General features: G+C 45.0%; 6 protein-coding genes across 6 annotated transcripts; 5 read left to right on the top strand and 1 right to left on the bottom strand.

Annotated features, from left to right (window-relative positions):
• Window positions 1–135: 135 nt before the first annotated feature.
• EYB26_009265 (uncharacterized protein) lies at window positions 136–1492 on the top strand (the record flags this gene model as incomplete). The annotated part of the gene is made up of 3 exons (XM_054268515.1): window positions 136–378; window positions 443–1026; window positions 1084–1492. 3 exons carry the CDS (start codon window positions 136–138, stop codon window positions 1490–1492), a joined length of 1236 nt encoding a protein of 411 aa, XP_054124490.1.
• A 701-nt stretch (window positions 1493–2193) lies between these two features.
• EYB26_009266 (uncharacterized protein) lies at window positions 2194–3950 on the top strand (the record flags this gene model as incomplete). Its single annotated transcript, XM_054268516.1, has 5 exons — window positions 2194–2255; window positions 2313–2490; window positions 2547–3627; window positions 3693–3761; window positions 3817–3950. 5 exons carry the CDS (start codon window positions 2194–2196, stop codon window positions 3948–3950), a joined length of 1524 nt encoding a protein of 507 aa, XP_054124491.1.
• Window positions 3951–4152: 202 nt separating this feature from the next.
• EYB26_009267 (uncharacterized protein) lies at window positions 4153–5157 on the bottom strand (the record flags this gene model as incomplete). Its single annotated transcript, XM_054268517.1, has 2 exons — window positions 4153–4753; window positions 4826–5157. 2 exons carry the CDS (start codon window positions 5155–5157, stop codon window positions 4153–4155), a joined length of 933 nt encoding a protein of 310 aa, XP_054124492.1.
• A 4245-nt stretch (window positions 5158–9402) lies between these two features.
• Window positions 9403–9891, top strand: EYB26_009268 (uncharacterized protein; the record flags this gene model as incomplete). Its single annotated transcript, XM_054268518.1, has 1 exon — window positions 9403–9891. The coding sequence occupies one exon, from the start codon at window positions 9403–9405 to the stop codon at window positions 9889–9891; it is 489 nt and encodes a 162-aa protein (XP_054124493.1).
• Window positions 9892–13579: 3688 nt separating this feature from the next.
• EYB26_009269 (uncharacterized protein) lies at window positions 13580–14461 on the top strand (the record flags this gene model as incomplete). Its single annotated transcript, XM_054268519.1, has 1 exon — window positions 13580–14461. One exon carries the CDS (start codon window positions 13580–13582, stop codon window positions 14459–14461), a length of 882 nt encoding a protein of 293 aa, XP_054124494.1.
• A 2799-nt stretch (window positions 14462–17260) lies between these two features.
• On the top strand, window positions 17261–17901 carry EYB26_009270 (uncharacterized protein; the record flags this gene model as incomplete). Its single annotated transcript, XM_054268520.1, has 3 exons — window positions 17261–17648; window positions 17704–17792; window positions 17848–17901. 3 exons carry the CDS (start codon window positions 17261–17263, stop codon window positions 17899–17901), a joined length of 531 nt encoding a protein of 176 aa, XP_054124495.1.
• Window positions 17902–19037: the final 1136 nt, after the last annotated feature.

The raw sequence follows: 19037 nt of genomic DNA on the forward strand, positions 1-19037 counted from the left end.
ATCGCTCAACAATTTCTTATCCATGGCTCCATATAAAACGAAAGGTTTCGTGCAACTTCAACGCTCGAGCGACCCAGAACACAATCTACCGACTTCAAAAGTAAACATACTGAAACTCCGCTAGTCTCTACCAATATGCCTGACATCAACATACTGCCTGAGCGCCTCTTTATTGTGGGAACAATATTGGTTCTACCGATATATCTCTTTTTAGTTCGAAGCCTTCGCTTTCGGCGCGCCCGTAAGATTGAGTCGAAATTCAACGGACGCCCGCTGTCCACCATGACTGTGAGAGAAGCCCATGAGATCTTCCGCGAACTGCGTGAACTTGAATTTCCGTACACGCTCCACAGCGCAATGAAGCTTTCGCTGCTGAAGGTGAGCTTTCCATCTCTAGCATGATGGTTTCAGCATCCTATGTGAGCTAATTTCATGGTTTAAGACTGCGGCCATTCCAACTATGGCCAAACTCTTTGTTGCAACTCGCCAGCTCAACGAGAAGAATGCTTCTAAGCGGGCAGCAGATACTGAAGTTATTCTCAACGAAGTCCACGACCGGGAACCAGGATCTGACTCTCATCTTATGGGAATTGCACGCATGAATTACTTGCATGCCCGGTATCGAAAGGCAGGCAAAATTCTGGATGAAGACATGCTGCACACCCTCGGTTCCGCTGTTGTGGATATCATCCAAGGCGTTGACAGGAATGAGTGGCGCCGCCTAAGTGATGTTGAGAGATGCGCTATCGGTGTGTTTCATAGGGCATTAGGAGATGCCATGGAAATCCCATTCAGTTTCCTTCCCTCGCACAAAACTGGCTGGAGGGATGGCATTCATTTTTCTCAGGAATTCTATGAATGGACGCTGGCCTATGAGAAAGTGGCAGCCCAACCAACTGATTCGACACGATATATTGGCCGGAGACTGATGGAACTCGCCAAATGCAATATACCAGCATCACTTAAGCCACTCGTTGAGAGCATTGTCATCACAAAACTGGAGGAGGAGACCCGCATAAGCATGGGGTACGTTGCCCCCCAAGTGTGGCTTTCTTACTACGATATCTAACTCTTGAGACATAGTTTCGAGAAGCCAGGTCCTCTGGTTACTGCACTTGCCCGGAGCATATTAACAGCGCGCAAATTCATCCTACGTTACCTTGCCTTGCCGAGACCGGATTCTAAGAGAGTCCGAGTATTGAACGAGTCTCCAGACCCATCCACGGGGCTGTATACGTGGAACATATGGATCGAGCATCCTTGGTATATCAAACCTACTTATAAGAACAGGTGGGGTTTAAAAGCTCTCTTTGTCCGGATTTTCGGGAATGGCGCTCTTCCTTCGGAAAATGACTTCTACAAAGAGTCGGGATATGATTTGCGCGCTATTGGTCCAGCAGCGCAGGAGAAGAGGGGACAGGATGAAATGGAGGCTATATTTCAAAATTTGAAAGAAACAGGCTATGCCTCTGGCTGCCCTTTCCATGCTTAGCCGCTTTCTAGAGTTCATGGGAGGGAGATGTTGATTGAATTCTAACTCTTCTGCCCTTTAATAATGATACATTAGGGGAAAGGGAGCCGGGATAAGGAAAGCTGTTCAGAAGCGAAGAATGAGCGATTTGGAGGCCGGAATCAGACGGTTGGATGTGCATATGGCATCGATGGAGATAGTACTAACGTTTTCGGTCACAGTACAGAGTTACTGTGGCGATGACTATACTAGTGGGATATGCTATGCTGTGTTGATCATGTATCCCAGGGAATCGTCCATGATCATACAATTTGATGGTAGAAGAAAAAATAAACAGTATATTTGATGGGTTATTCAAGATCCACCTACTGTGTACTTTGAGTACAATTTACCATCTGGTTGAACTAATGAAGGTGGAAGTTGTGTGAAGTGGAGATCCTTGCCATTGATTGAGTTAGGGCTGGGACGGGTTCCGTCCCAACTGTTGGCCAGTTTGAAGCCGAGGCAATCTCAGATTACATTATCTATGCAGTCCGAAAATATAATCATTCTCAAGGCGAAGCATCTCTCAACTTTCATTTTCTTACATTTGACATACCGAACTGAACCGGACTTCATCTCCAGTCGGTGGCCGGGCTTAATGATAAACTAACACTGGTAACTTTAAAGTATCATAATCGCATTTCAATTCATTAGCCGATCATACCGATCCTCGAGCTCAGATGCCAAAACCACACCAAATCCACCCTAGCACTCACTTGCAGGATATACTTTCGGCACGCCGGTATACTACAGCCAACCAAGACGATTCTGTGTCAACTGATACTATAGCTTCTAATAGAGTGCGAGCGAAAACCATCTCGTCATCCATAGCTCCGAGCGCACCATCGACCCCAACAAAGGAGGTTCGCGAAGAAACACCCCCAGAGCATATGCCTGTACTTCGTTCCCGACGCCACATGCGCAGGAGTGCGGGGCGGCCTAGATTGGAGGCTGCTGGTGAGGCTATTCTGTCTGAGGTGAGGCTCGAGACCTTTTAATTTGAAGTTTTTATGTAAGCTTAATCTCGATATAGTACCGTCGAGATCAAATTCGACGCGCCCAGCGAACTTATAGGTTGAAGAAAGAAGCCACACTGGAGAAGGCCAAGGAACATGCGGCAAATCTGGAAGATAGGCTTAACAGAACCGCTGCGGCAATTGATGAGTATAAAGCTTCAATTCCGCCAGACCTAAGAAATAGTCACCCCGCGCTTTTGGGCCACCTAGATTGCATGGCCGACCTTACGAACTTAGATTGTGAGCCTGTAACACAACTCGCGCCACAAGGAAGCAATCGTTATAGTTTTACCTCTGAAAAGCATATTCTACCATCCCAGCAAAATGCGATGTCTAATGGCCAACTAGCCGCCGGTACAAGTGGCTTGGATTGTGATTGTCTTGACGGTTATCGAATCAAGAAGTCAACGGAGCTTTTAGCAACCCATTCAAGGGAAAGAGCTCAAAATAGCTCTTTAATTGACGACTCAGAACGAGAATCGACTAGCCCTGTCCGCATATATGATATAACACAAATGCAGGACAAAAACGCTCCCTACACGTATTCATTCCAAGAAACAGAGTTTCACCGGAGGCTGCAACGATACTGTCTCGAATACGCCTTTCGCTTATTCTCCGACTCATGTTCTAACCCACTTGATGTTTACAGAGTTTTCAGATTGGTCCCATGCATTCAGGATAGAACTAAAATGTACCCTCTCTTTCGAAAACTCGTGACCTCAGGTATAAAAGATGCGTTAGAGATATCAAATCTCCCGTTTTACTCCATCGGTGGCGCGGGGACGCATTACCCAAAGATGGATGTTTTGGGAAACCCTGTCTATCCGGCAAATTCGAGAACCCCAAAACGGATCCTGGGACTCTTCGGGAAACCTGGGGCAATGAAGGAGCATGACCAAGAAAATGACTATCAGAAGCTTTTAGAGGTCTATGGATATGCCGGCGAGTGGTTTGATTGTCGAGATGTGGAAGGCTATCTGCGAGAACAAGGGGTAGATTTAGAAGATTCTGCTTCATTTCCTCCCGTGCAGTGCCATCAGGCCTGTCAGGAAATACAGGTGTCTGAGGCCCACGGGGAGTATAGTTTAAATGCACCTTGTTTGTTGCAACCTACCGTCTCAACAGATACGTGAAAGTACAGCCAACAAACTAATATTCTCTAGGTGACGATATCGTGACATTGCCTGAACCATCCAAAAGCTGCATCATCGACATCGAACAGTTCCTTAGCCGTATGTTGCTCCATACTATCGCCTTCTACCAAATACTATGTCTAACAAATTCCAGGGTTGCTACACGGAGTTGTTATCCTTGGCCGGGCGCCGGCCTTCAGAAGGACGGACGTTACGAATGCTTTCAAGTCCGCATTGAGGGTGCAGATACGCTGGTTAGACAATGAATTCCTACATTCCATGGTCTAGTATGCTATGCTGCTCTACTATTAGTTGAATGATGGATGATTTTCTGGTTGTATCATATTTCTGACAGAGTGTTCTAATGGACACAATGGAAAACTTTATGACAAAAGCACACTTCGACTTGTTATAAGACATCCAGAGGAGCAATTAAACCCTCTCGATATCAAAATCAAAAGATGTACAGTCTGGTATCAGTCTCAACCGACTATAGTTTAGTCTTTAATGCCCCATCAACTGCCTCCCACCACGGCCAACCGACCGGCGCATCTCTCTTCATATTCCCTCTAAAATCTACATTTCGCTTTTGCAAAAAGCTCTTCATACCCTCCGCACTATCCTTGGATATCAGCATCCTAAGAAACAACTTCGATTCCAATAGGTGTGCCTCCTCAACGCTCCTCGGAGCCCTATATATCAAATCGCGCATCACCTTCGTACTCACTGTAGATGTGTTTGCTGCAATATCTTCCGCAATCTTGAGCGCTGAAGCAACTGTCTCTTGCGGAGTCGGCAATATATCCGAGAAAAGATTGCTGAGCAACGGATCAGATGCGAGATAAGTTGCTCCAGTTGTCAACAGATGCAACGCGCGCGACGTTCCCACCAGCTTTGGGAGGAAAAACGAGCTGCAGGCCTCCATGGATAGGCCGCGGCGCGAGAAGGCAAAGCTAATCTTGGAGCTGGCGCACGCTACTCGGATTGTCGCTGGTAGAGTTAGTGTGATTCCGAACCCAACCGCTGGTCCATTGATGGCCATTATGGTGGGCTTTGAGCAGTTGTGGATGGCAAGAGCAACTCGGCCGCCTCTGTTGTGATTAAAACTATCAGCATTAAGTTCCAAACATGCGACAAACATCATGGATCCCGAGGGCACATACCCGTCCCTGTGCGACTCGATCTTGGAAGGGTCTTTCTTGACATCATCAAGTAACGTAGAAAATCCAACTCGCAGATCAGCGCCCGCACAGAATGCTGGTCCCGACCCTGTGACAACTACTACTTTGATCCGGTCGTCGGCTTCGAAGTATTTGTATGCAGTGATCAACTCCTCGATCATCTCATTTGTGACGGCGTTGAACTGACGTGGGCGATTAAGCTTAAGTAGGACTACCTTGGTAGGTATGGAAGAGGTTTCTGGAATATGAGAAATACGTATTGTTTTAAACGGAAGGGCCGTGTAGGACTCTGGTGCGGTGCTTGTGGTAGGCATCTTGTCTTTTCTTCTTATTTTCAAGTTTTGTTACACTTGCGTGGTTTCCACGGTGTTCGGTGTGTATAAAGAGAGAAACAAAATATATGATACCTCCGCTTATTCTTAGCTTTTTATAGGCGCTGTCATCTTAGGATAATGTAATCAATGGGTCCCTGTCCATTCCTGTACGAACCTCGGCAGTGCACAAAAAAATAGAGAAGTAAGTTCCAGTGTTTCAGGTTATGAATCAACAACTGCCTACTTAACTAGGATTATTCCTTTCGATGTGCCAACCTCAATCTCACCTGACATTACCGTCAATGAGCTCCTGAACAGACGACACTTTCCCCTCACTATCATCAGCAACGATCCTCGAGAAAGCATGAGTTTAACAAGTTGCAAGATCTCGATTGGTTCTTATATACCACAACTTGTCCAATAACTGATCAGCTGACTTGAATAATCCACGGTTGAATATGAGATACAACCCTTTAATAATCCCAATGTATGACTCTGGTGCACTGTAATATTAGTTTCGACAGGGTCTTTAATGTGATGATCAAAACTCGGTGCATGAGACGAGTTGCGCAATGCCTGCACCAGGTTGAGAAACGGTTCAACATCAAACGTAAACGCTGCGAATGATGCTTGACTTGGGCTGGCTGTGAATAACTTTTCTTCACTGATAGGTACCAATGACCTAGCGGGAACCGCGTTGCGCCTTTTACCAGTATCTGATGACTTCTAACCGACCACATTTTCAACGCACAAAGTGAAAAAGATAGCTAAATACTTCCACGATATGGATATCAAAAGTAATAGAAGCATACAATAAAAGGCAAAAGACGAAACAATTACCATAGGGGGCTGGTAAAACAGGGGTAATAGAGGAGGGAAGGTTTAGCCCGTATGCCAATGGCTGCCGACATTCCAGCCACAGCAGAAGTTCCTGGCCAGGCTGGCATAAAGCGGCAACAAGGAGGAATGGTTCGAGAAGCAAAAAGAAGTGAAAAAAGGTGAAAAATAAAAACATACAACAGTTGGGATTCGCTGGTGGTCACCCACCCAACTACTAACCAACCGGCGTGTGGCTTAAGTACGGCTGAGCGGACGGGAAGCCCTGTTTTCCACACCCTATGGTCGTATGTGGTAGACAGAGCAAAGCAATGACTTAAATACCATATGGGTGATGTATAGGATGGTCACAGTAGGTAATGACACTTTGCAAACTGTGCAAGAATAGCTAGTTGATTGCTTCTGCTTTCAACCGGGAGGGACTAAACTAGAGGGAAACAGGAATGACTACAAGCAACTAGAATCTGACCAAAGGACCAGAATATGCATAGCTAGACTGCGTTGAGTTCCCATACAAATCTCATTGGCTTAGCTCCTAGGAACATCGGGTCAGAGGCTTAGGCTGTAATCAAGAAATTCTATAGGAATCATTTGTCAAACTAAGCTCTGCTAATGGCCTGGTGTGCTCTCGGGCTGAGACATCCTTTAGACCGCCATGGTTCCATGCTCTATTGCATGCCAGTTACCGCTAAAGAGGAAGAGCGGTTGTATATTGAATTTGTCGACAGGCACGATAGCTGAATCTTTCAATGCAGGTGTGTTTGCTTTCATGATTATTAATAATTCGATCATATCCCCCGTATGTTGGAGTCCAAATGACTAATAGTCATACTTATTAGAATACATAGTCCCGGAAAAGCCCAGACGAAAGCGTGCGTCAAAGATTGCTTGTCTATAATACTCCAGCAGCTGAAAAGCCTGTGTTCTTGTGTACAAAACCAGAATAGTCATTTTTCAAGCATAACTCGATCGTTTCTTTCGTCTTTCTGTCACAACTTTGGAAAAGAAGAATCCTCCCTTTTCAAGTATGAGACAGCCTTGTTTTTGAACAAAGACTCTTGAGTAAAGCTTTGCCTTCTTCTTGAATACAAACGATTTTTTCAATCTTTTTATGTCCAGAAGGAATTGCAAGAGAGCCATTGTTATCCAGTAATATACAAAGCTTCAGAATAAAGGAAGTAAGCTATCCATAAACCGATTAGTGGTAGTCGTAGTATATAAGTGAATGGCTTTCCTGTGAATTTTTACATGCCTGCCTGGGTAGATACCTCGGCGCAAATATATTAATCAGAAAAGTCTCACATACCTTTATTCAATCTTTGCAATGGCAAGATCCCAATATCTGGTACGCTCTGACACTGCTGGTAACTTTTATGGCTTTAAGGATAGTCTTTGGATCTATCCAGAGCATCCTAGCTGTGCAATCTGTGGTCAATTAATTTTAGCAGATCCGCACGCCCGTCAATTCTTCAATCAGGTTGGTGATTTTAACACAGCTTCTGGACACCGACATTATATCAAGCTAACCGTTCTCCAAATGCATAAATTCCTTGCAGCCGGTCAGTGTGATTGGAGATCAACATACAGAGCTGGTGAGTCTGCACCCCATACTTCCTTCTTCCCTTCCCTTTATTGGTGATTTATATTTCTGTTATCCTCTTTAATATGTGTAATACCTTCAAATAGTCGTCAAATTACATGACCGTCCAGCGCCTTTCATTACCGGCGTGTCTTATCGGCATTCTGGATTTAGCAAAAGAAACGGTTACTATATAGGCGCTCCAGTTGGGGATAGTGATGCCTGGCTCATCAGAGGCGCTATTCACCCCCCAGGTGAAATTGCGTGGTTCGCAAGATGCGCCATTTACACGAATGACCCGAGCCCCCAGAATGTAGGTTGGCCAATGCATGAGTGCTGCTATAATTTGTTGATGAGGAGCTATGGAGAGAAAGGAATAAAAAATGATATTCCTACTTTTATGCTGGCTCTCCTGATGGAATTTCATACCAAATTCCAAGATTACCACATCTATGGTGAGCCACCTGAGGACTCCGGCGCCAAGAAAATGGTCCAACAAGATCCTCTCTTTATCACAAACTATTACCAGATAATCCAAGCTTCGATGGAAAGGCACCAGAAAAGCAAAAAAAGGCTCACCTATGACCCGAGCTATGGATACAAAGGGGTCCGGACCCTAGGTGGATTTTACATCTCCCCTGGCGCCTTCTCTAAATTACCGCTTGACACTGCCGTGATGATTCTTGCCTACTGCGACGGAAGGGAGTTTCGCAATCTCGTATTGGCTGCTCGCTGGAAGCTACCAAGGCCTTACTGGAGTGAAATCATTCCCAGGTGTGTATTTGAGGTTCACGCGGATAAGCAGGAAACGGGGCTTGACTGGCAGTACCTTGGCTTGGAATTTCTCAGAGCAATGGAACGAAAGGATGGACTTGGGCACAGGCTGTCCATCACCAACTACATGACACGTATATGGGGATATTATAGTGGCCAGGAAAATGAAGTTATCCACGATAAGTTCTTAGGGGTGGCATAAATCTCTACTGAATCGGCCAGTATCTGACATGATACTTCAACGATATAACTTTTGCCTGCTATCAAAGCGTACTTGATATCTATCCATATAATGCACACAAGCGACTGTCCAATATCAACAAGTCCTTTTCACCATACAACCACAACGAATTTAGGTCTCAAATTGAGTACAAGCTTCAACGCATCAAGGCTAGCTGCGAGCAATACACATGTGTCTACACGCTCTCGCTAGGAATCGTATCCGAACCACTCCTTTACCATACTACCACGCCCGTGCACACTCTTCCAGCTGTGGAACTTATTAACTACCGCTATACAAAACATAGTAGTTAGAGCTGCATCGTTATGTATATGACGTTTATGACGTTTACTATGAGTATTTCCACATTTCTTCATATTATGAGAGTAGAAGCAAGAAATTGCCAAAACCGGAGCATTTGTCAAAATGTGTATTATACTATGAGTATACTTTATCTATAGTCTAATTCGTCATGTCGAGAGACGGACCGGTCCAGCAATTGAATTCATGGTTGTTTGTTATCTGGATGAAACGTTCCAAATGAAACGGTTCCAAACATTATTTCCGCTCTTTCCGATACCTATGTACACGGTATAGCTGCACCATTCATGGCGGTTATCCTCGGCGGCTGTTCTAAGCTTTTTAGAACCTTGGATACTGAACGTATGTACAGAATAGTTGTTGATACTTGTAGATGATGATATCCAGCAATCTATTGTATAGTACGTAGCGAGACAGATATAAAAGGGGCCAATGTTCTTGATCTTAGCGTCCATGACTATGTAGACCATAGTTCAATGTTGCTGTTGTTGTCTGACTATAATCTCAAACAGAGATGCATATCTTATTTGCCATCCTTGCTGTCATCAGCGGCCTTTCTTCCTTGGCCTCTGCCATTGGCAACGCAGCTGTCATCAACAACTGCGACCGCTCTGTCTACCTCTGGGTTATAGACCCTGCTGTGGGTCAAGAAATTATCCTTGAGCCACACAGCAGCTACATTGAAATGATACGTCCTTCTCCTGGTGGTATAGAATTCAAGATCACCGAGATCCCACACGGTCTCTTCAGCAACTCACCTCGACTGATCTTTACCTACGATATGAACTACGGCGAGGTCTGGTACGGTCTCTGCGATCTCTTTGGAGACCCCTTTGAGGGTGATGAAGTCGCGGTCATTCCTATAAACCCTACTGGCCATTCTTGCGACGTGCTTCGATGGCCTAATGGGTTGCCACCAGGTGGCCAAACCCCAGCCACTATGTGCGGAGAGAACACTGATCTCCATTTGAATCTTTGCGGTTCCCCACCGGGCCAACCCTGAGTGATGATCATTGTTTTTTTAAAAACAAAAAAAAAAAACAAAATGGCAGTCAAACATGTCAACCATCAAAGTCAATCCTTAAGAATATGTTTGGCATCTTTTGTATTTACAGTATGGATGTAATCCTGTGCATAGGAAACGTTTTCGTTAGCGTATTACATGAATATTACGCACAGGCGTCCAAAATATTACTTCCAGACTCCTTTTCAATGGTGAAAATTCTTAATAACTCGTCCGGAAGGAAGCTGGTTCTTCAGTGTCGTGACGTTGATGGGTTAGAATCCATCCATTCAATGGCTATTTCTGGGTTGGCTTCGAGCATGCGTGCAGTAGACCAGAAATCGATGTTGAACGGTAACATATGCGAATAGACATGGCCCATTAGTTATGTTTCAGTGACCACGTCGCGAGTTTTGATCTTTTTCAAACGCGCTCACGTTCTCTGCCACCAACGCGTGCGTGGTACGCCATGTTGCGAATTCACTTCTAGCCAACCCTTCGTACTTGAAATAACGTCGTAGAATACTGCCCTACTGGCCCCTTGGACAAATGACGAGAGAAAGTAGCCAATGGTATTCTTGAATTTAATGGCTCATGCTCAAATAGAGCAATGTTGAGACCGGATGCCTCGTGTGTAGGTATTGATATCACCTCGGACACTTCAACCAAGGCATAACTATTGCTATGATGCAATATGGCAGGTTGGCGTACCTTGGTAGGCATCGAAAGTGCATTTGCAAAGTGTAGTCTTATTATTCCCTTATCTGAATATTTGTTCACCTTGCTACACAATAATTGAATTCATCTATTGATTTCAACAAAGCCATAGTTCCAAAAGTATGACAGGGGGCCGGTACCTTATCTTTCATTGTCCCAAATTTGAAATGCACGACTCGAACTGCGATGGGAAAAAAGGAAGAATCTCAAGGTACTCGGAACAACCACCACTATCCAGACTCATGCAATAAACAGTCAATTAATATTTTATTTTTTTTTTCCTTTTAGAGCGCATGGGGATGGCGAAATATGAAATATTTCCCATATCAGTTATTTGCACCTTTGTGTTCATTTCCAGGTCGATTGGGATTGGAGAGACCAGATGAAGGGGTTGATCCGGTACAAAGCGAAAGGATTTAATCTCCGAAATCTTCAGCTTTGTTGCTTCTAGCGCGATATTTTACCAAGGATTTGAGTCAAATCGAGGACACGAGTCTTCTTGTTGACAACTCAATCGCCTGATGGAAAAGTGACTGGTCTAAAATCAATTTATCCGGAACCGTGACTCCCGAGGTTGTGTTTGATGAAGAAAAGGTTTATTCTTCCCAGTCGATATGTAAGATATTTCTAAGCGAACTACGCCCAGTCGTGGGGCCTTCAATGGAAGCGATATTTGAGTTTATTTGTAATTCGTGCTTGTGTTGACAGGATAGTTCAAGCAGATGAAGCCAAAAAGAAAAGTAAATAGAACAATTTGACAATACGTACAGCAATCGAAGATCTGCGCTTAAAAGGGTGATTATAAAGGATGCCGGAAAATCCAATCAAAGTACTCACTACTACTACGTAGTATTTTTCCCTATGTACTCCGAGGTAGGTAACACTTTTAATCGGAGTGCAGCATATTCACCACCGTCCACCAAAACAGGTAGAAGTAGTTCGGATGATATCCGAACAACAAACTTGCAAGCAAGCTAAGATCCCGCAAGAAACCCTGATCCAAGTTGCATTAACTTTCTTTGCACTTAGTGAACTGCCGGATTGTGGGTCAAAAGGATGGCTGGTCAAGTATGCAGATTGAGTCGCAATGTCAAAGCAACATACTGATTCCATGCGTGCTGGTAAGCAGCACTCCGTAGGGGTACTCGGTCACCCGACGGTGGTTTCACAACTCGCCTCGGGAGGCTGCGAAGGTTGTAATGTATCTAGTAGATACCCCAAAAATGTGCGAACCTTTTGCAATTTTCAGAATTCACATTGGTTCCGTTGATGACAAGCGCGCAGACACTCTGTTTTCTACTTATCTATATATCCACAACCACGAGCTACAAGCTCTGTACAATTCCTTTGAAATCCCATACCATTAGACCTTAAATCATACAATTACGAATTACATACCTTCATGATAAGAACTCCAGTCAATCGCCATCTAAAGAACCGGCGCGCGTTCCCGAATACGGGAGACTTGCCATGTAGATCCGACTCAATATTGGGTAGTCTTCCGTACGCAGTATAACTAGTGCCGAGCTACTGAATGGCCGTGGAGATCCTCTCTCCACATGGTCAGTGCATTGTCTGCCCCTTTCTTGATCTGTCAAGCTCCAAGAAACTCGAAGTAGTAATAACTAGACCCTTTAGGGCTTGCGTAGCGCCGTGGCTAGCTCGGTACCCACCGCCGGGTTTTTAATCAAGCCGGGGTGCCTCTTAGTTCTTTATCCCATCCCATCTGGTCCTTGTCCCTGTCGATCGTCGGCAATCAGTAAGAGAGTACGTATCATTTAATTGCCATAATCTAGAGCGATATCTGAAGATTCTAGGCTTAGAGAGCCCTAACTTGTGACTCCTGTACGGCTTTCCCTTATTTTAATGCAGAACCAGAGGTCCGGTAACACCCTGTTTAACGCTTGCGATGATCCGAAATTCGCTTCGACGCCTCAGCTTGAAAACGCATTACCGAAGAGAAACAAAAAAAAAAAAAGGGCATTCAATCAATTTATTTTGTTTGTATTTTTTCGTGGCTCTTGAGGTACGTCGATCTGGTCGAAAATCGAATAGCAACAAAGACAACGAAAAAGAAAAGGGCAAATTATGCAAGAGGATGGACTGGCTCGTGTCTAGCCGTGTGCCAAAATGGCGATCCCATTTGGCCAGGATAGAGACAATAAACGATAACCCTCATGTAATTCACGTCTTTCTCGGAGTAACATCTAAAATGCAAATTGCCCTGTATTTTTGTTTGTCAAGCACTCAAGAAGGGGGCTCAGAACGCACTTCCTTCAATAGTAACCCGGGAGGCTTAATAAATATTTGTGATCCATCTGATTTGCATGCTGTTTCCGGTCGTAACGGCGACATATAGACTGTGCATATGCCATATAGATCGTCGGAGTCACACTTGGCCAGGGCGTGGCATGCCCTCACAGACGAGTCTAGACCTTGTCTTGGGTACATGATAACGCAGGTACACACATGTATTCTTTCTCTGCTCTGTCGTCGATATCAAGCTACCTTTCGGTCTCTCACACTCGATTGGCCGTATGTTCTCCGTAATTGATCTGTACCACTTGGCTAGGTGCACTAGATCAAGTTCCATCGGACCTATTCACAATCCAGACTAGTCTTTAGGCTTTTCGAACCCGACTCGTACAAGCCCTAATCTTAACGCCCGAATGGTCAATCTTTCTCCTTTCCTCTTCCAGGGGCGGAGGACAGGCTCTATCTTTCTTTGGTTGTCAGTAGTATACCCAGCAACTACAAAATAGCATTCATTCCCACACTTCCTGATCTACTTTCTCTTTCTTCTACCACTCAAGCTCATTCACTCCAGTCACTCTTTCGACCCTAAACTCGTCTTTCGCTGGCGTAAAACAACCACTCATTTTTGCGATACCCAGCATCCACTCTTTGCAGATCTAATCAAATTTACGACTTTTATTCTCGAAAGTTAATATTTTTATCAAAAAATATCACAATGAAGCACTCCATCATCCTCTCCGGCCTTGCCCTTGCAGCCTCCGTTGCTGCTCAAGAGAGCCTCATCAGCATCCCCATCGGTCTCTGCGCTGGTGTCCTCGGTGACGCCACCTGCGACCTGACTACCTCTACTACCGGTGGATTGATCGATATCCCAGTGACCGCCTGTGTTGCCGCTCTCGGTGACGCCAAGTGCAAACAGGCGGCCAAGGCCTGTGACGACAAGGGCGCTCTTATCAGCGTGCCCATCAACATCTGCATTGCTGTTCTCGGCGAGGTCACTTGCAAACTGCAACCATCCGCTCCCGGTGGTCTCATTGACATTCCCATTAACCTCTGCCTCGCTGTCTTGGGAGAAGCCGACTGCAAGCCGGCCAAGGGAGGCCCCGCCCCTGGCAAACCAGTTGGTATTGCTCCTGTTCCTGCTCCTGCTCCTGCTCCCGCCCGCGGTGTCCCGACTGTTCCTGCTGTCGCCGTTCCCACCGCTGCCGTTCCCACTTTCACCTCCTACTCGACCATCAGCGGTCCTGTTCCATCTATCCCTGTCATTGCTATTCCCAAACCTATTGTCATGTCTTCCAGCTCCATTGCAGAAGCCGCTCCTCCCTCTTCTGTCGCCGTTGTGCCTGTCGCTGGCGCTTCTAGCACCGTCTACGTCGTTGGAACCAGCACCTCGACCTACTGCCCCGAAAACACTGCTGCAACCACTCTTGTCGCTGCTGCCAGCGGCAAGGCCATCGCTCCTACCGGCGCCGTTCCCCGCCCATCCCAGCCCTCGACTGGTGTGATTCCTTCCTACACCGGTGCCGCTGGCCGCTTGGAGATGTCCGGCATGGCCGTTGCCCTTGGTGCTATGGCCATCATTGGTTTCCAGCTTTAAAGTTCCGCGAGTTGGTTGAGTTCGGTCAATTTCTCTTGTTATTGTATCAAGGTTCCCTAGCGTTTGCGTTTGTTTACAAGTTATCGCCAGCTCTCGACGATTGAAACAATGTCGTTTCCTTGGTCATACTTGCCCCCTCTCTCTCATGCCGGGCTAGCCGGAGTAACGTCTTCTTTATGGATATTGTTTAATAATTTTTTGCCTTTCTCGATTCTATACTACTTCGATCATGTTATGTCTGATACATGAATGAGCTACGCATGTGGGTTGTTTTTGTCAGCATAATTTTCTACATATGGAATATACGCCCCGTCCGATTGATGCATGTCAAATCTTGGGATCTTCTGTACTTATCAACATCAACATCAACTTTCACGGTGTGTTATCTTCTGCTATTCAATTCTTCTTTTCATGACCAAAAGTCCCCTTTCTTTGCATGTGATTTCTCTATTGTATTCTAACCTTTATGCTCTTAATGTGTATGTCTATAAGCGTATTTGCGATAGCACTTGGTGAATAATATTTTTGAGCTCGGACTTTTACTTTGATGTAACCGGTTGACAACCATCGATTGGTTCATAAAGACAAAGGAGTACTTGAGAACAAAGAAAAGGACGTTGTCTTGTGTTACCCAAGTACCTAGGCAATTCATGACATGTACACAAAAGTGCCAATTAAAGCCCCTCGAAAACAATTTAAGTTAGGGCTACTATAGGGTTCCTTCCGTTTTCGGCGCAGTGGTGTTTTTTGTGCAACGTATTCGACTACCATCTAATTGGGTCAACGCAACAGCTGTCTTACTCGACCGTGGATCGATGCCCAGAAGGCAAAGTAGAGCAACAAGAAAAGCAAATGAGAAATGCCATCAAAGATATATGACTAGTGATCGCGGGAAGTCTTTGTCTCGCGGCTTAAACAAGGCAGTTCCTCTCTCTCTCTATCGTTATCACGGAACGGAGCGACCAAAGTGGTTCCGTCGTTCTTACGAGAGTATCCATTTTCACGAGGAAACCAAAGCGGACCGAGCCGCCACTGGAGTTCCTTTCAATCAGGATATGAATGACGAGGATGCCGTTGGGGGGGCGGACATCATTGAGAACCGCTTGAATAGGAACAGAATCGTGACGAACCTTGTATATACCTTGGATGGCGTTGACATGTTAACAGAGACTCTTGTAAAAGGATCTAGATGGTAGCAAGGTAGCCAGGGGTATATAATTGGCGGATAATGAAGTGGCCATTAGTACTGCCCGTCAACAGGTACTTGTTTCTGCCTCCATGTTGTGGATGATTTCGATAACGGAAGCTAGCGAGGTGGTTACAGCGACGCCCTTGGAGGAATAACATAAAATTATTGATCAGTTGGATTCGAATTGACAAATCAAATGATACCTACGTATATCTGTGACTGGTTGAGAAGAGGCCCTATGAAATCATAAAGTGGCATCTGCCCAGCAGACGGAGATGAGACTTGATGTGCAGTCACGGCCTTGCATGCTCGCTTCCTCGGCCTTCTGGTATACGTACAACTCTACACCTAGGCCGAATATCCGTTGAATATACAACTCAGGCAAGGATACGTCTGATTTCTCAAGGGGTCGTTGTATACTGGGGACACTGCTCCTCGAACCCACAGCAACATTTTATTACTCGTTACACCAGCAGCCTCCTCGAATTGTCATGTGGCCCTTCCAGGCCTTCCTGATCATTTTCCAAATGATTTATCATAGTCTGACTCGTTATTATCTACGAATTAGACCCTTCCCAATCCCACTTCCAAGCAAGCATAATAGCGGTGTAAGAACAAATCAACGAATGTACAAAGGAGATTTCGGATATTTGGAACAATTTTAAGTATTAAGATCAAACCATTGAATTTCGTTTTCTCCGATTCGGTATTTTCTATCATTTGACCGAAATTCATTTGACAGATCTTATTGCCGAGGAAGAGGTCTAAAAGCGGGGGGAGAGATAATTGGTCCTCCCTTGCAGCGAATGTCTTAGGGCTAATTACCTGATTGGGGACGGGCTGTCAGGTACCAATTTTAGCATGCATGATAGATCAGATGTGAGTTACCCATAGTATTAGATCTAGATCTGTCTAGACATAATATGAGATAGAGCTTGTATATGTCTGCAACTAAGTAAAAATGGTAGGGAAACAAGTCATTGGACCGCGCGACTTTATCATGTTTCCATTTGTCTATGCCAAGTTTAATGCGCGTATATCGATATTTGGCATGTAAATCTCAGTCTGACATCTGATAGGATTTAGTACGGGTGATTCATGGTGATGAGGCCCCTCATTGATTGCTCACAAATCAAAATCGATGTTATATGTATCTTTTAACATACTGTGCTGGACATGGGATATGTCAAGACACAGCTTGATGCAACAATCCTAGCATGGCCCACACCAGCGAAGAGTTCTATGCCAGGTTTCAAGTCGATGCGTACAGGAGCTCGCTCCTTACTGCACACTCCCTGTACTGTAGGCTTCAATCCTACTGTCGGTGGCGTTTACTATTGGTTTTGGAAAAATTGACGCCCCTTTCCTTGAAACGCCATCAGTGATGGTTGGTGAGTTGATGTCTTCAAGTCGGATCCTGCTGGCTGGGAAAGTGTATATAAAGATCATCATGGTCGACCTCAACTCCAACTATTTTTTCTTCATCATCACAAACCAAAAAACAGAAGCACTTCTCTTCGTTCTTGCATTACCATTCACTCGTTGACCAACTCGACACTCTCGTTAATCAATCGCTACCAGTTAATCCTTTTTAACACACAACAATCAAAATGCATTTCAACTTTGCCTGTATCACCGCCTGCGTCTTCGCAGCTGCTGCTCTCGCAGTCCCCGTCGAAGTTGAGCGAAAGGTCGTTGTTGTCCGCGCTGATGTCTGCCCTGCCCCTGCACCTGCAACCACTGCACCTGCTCCTGAAGTTTCATCTCCGCCGCCTGCTGAATACTACTCTCCTCCTCCCCCCGTTACCACAACAATGTCTAACCCTCCTCCGGCTGCGCAGGGTCCTAGCGTCGACAACAAGCAATGCTCGGCTGGAACCTCAGTTCACTGCTGTGACACTGTTGACAGCACGGACAACTCGAATGTTTTGAACCAGTTGAATGCCGCTGGCATCGATCACTCGGATGCCAAGCAGAAGGGTCAGGTTGGATTGACTTGTAAGTCTTGACACATCTACTTGCGTATCACATCATGGAACTGACTTAGCTGAAGGCACTCCCATCACCACCTCTCTCATTGACGCTATCAATGGCAACGTCTGCCAGGGTGCAGTCACTGCCTGCTGCGAGAACACCAGCCAGGTATGACCCATCTTGAACATTACACCTTCGAATCCGTTCTAACTTGTATAAACAGACTGGCCTCGTCAACCTCAACCTCGGTTGCACTATCATCCCAGTCACCCTTTAAGCGGCTGCCTAGCTGGAATCACCTAGAGACAATCCTGAAAAAAAAAAAACACGAACCCACGAATATTATGACGCACAAGGATTCAGCATAAATCTATTCAATCGTGTTTTTCCCATCTTGTCCTCGCAACCACAGCAGCAGCAACAAACCAACCAAGAATTCAATTCCATTCGTCAATGTGTACTATTTAACCTTTTACTCTCCTTGGACGACGACCCTTCACGTCCATGATCTGGGGACTTGCATAGCCATATGTCGGGCCAATTTTGCTTGTTATTTCCGTTTCTTCGATTCTTCTTGTCTTTTTATACAGTGACTAGTCCTTGTCTACTCTTTTTGTAACTAGTCAGATTGTTTCTTCAAACTATTTCGTTTGCCCTTGGTTACTTCCGTTTATTACTGCCGTGTAGATTTAAGTAGATTAACCGTTGTAACATGAAAATATCAAGGATGCAGCTTCCAGTTTATGTTGAAAATCTTCAATCATTCATAGCTAACTTACGCTAACTCAAGACGTATATGCTTTATTTATTTATACGGAAAATTTTCTAGGCAAATATTAAATTTGGAGTTTCATATTGTCCCATATTCTGGCTTCAGCTGTACCGGAAGCTGTCTATATAAAGTCACAGGGCGGAGGATAGAAAGACATTTAAAACTGTTCTACATATCAATGACATAGCTTAGCTCTAGATCTTTCAATGAGTAGGTTTTTCTTTGCCTGTTGAACCTTGGAGGGAGTAAGAGGAACGAATGCCTGCTTGAACAACACATAACTCTGGAAGGGCTTATCTAGAGTCCTAATATATATTTGATTCATGTATAGGTAGTTATATATAACAGATATTCTGGAGGATTCGTTTTCAAACATACTACCCAGCTTCCAAGGTATCTCATTATATATACAGTGATACAAGTGATATCAGGCCATCTAGATACATATTAGAAAGAGACTATAGCCTAGTAATATCGAAGCACACCTCAAAGACTCTATTTTCACAAGCTACATACCTAGGTATTTCTTCCGAGTCCTAATTCCTAAATTATATATTCTATTGGATACAACCCTGGAAGATACCTAGGTAAAGATATCCAGCCTTATCCCCACGCTGTTTCCCCTGATCTCCGGAAACAGT

This window comes from Talaromyces marneffei, chromosome 7 (assembly GCF_009556855.1).
Source record: "Talaromyces marneffei chromosome 7, complete sequence".
NCBI classification, from domain to species: domain Eukaryota; kingdom Fungi; phylum Ascomycota; class Eurotiomycetes; order Eurotiales; family Trichocomaceae; genus Talaromyces; species Talaromyces marneffei.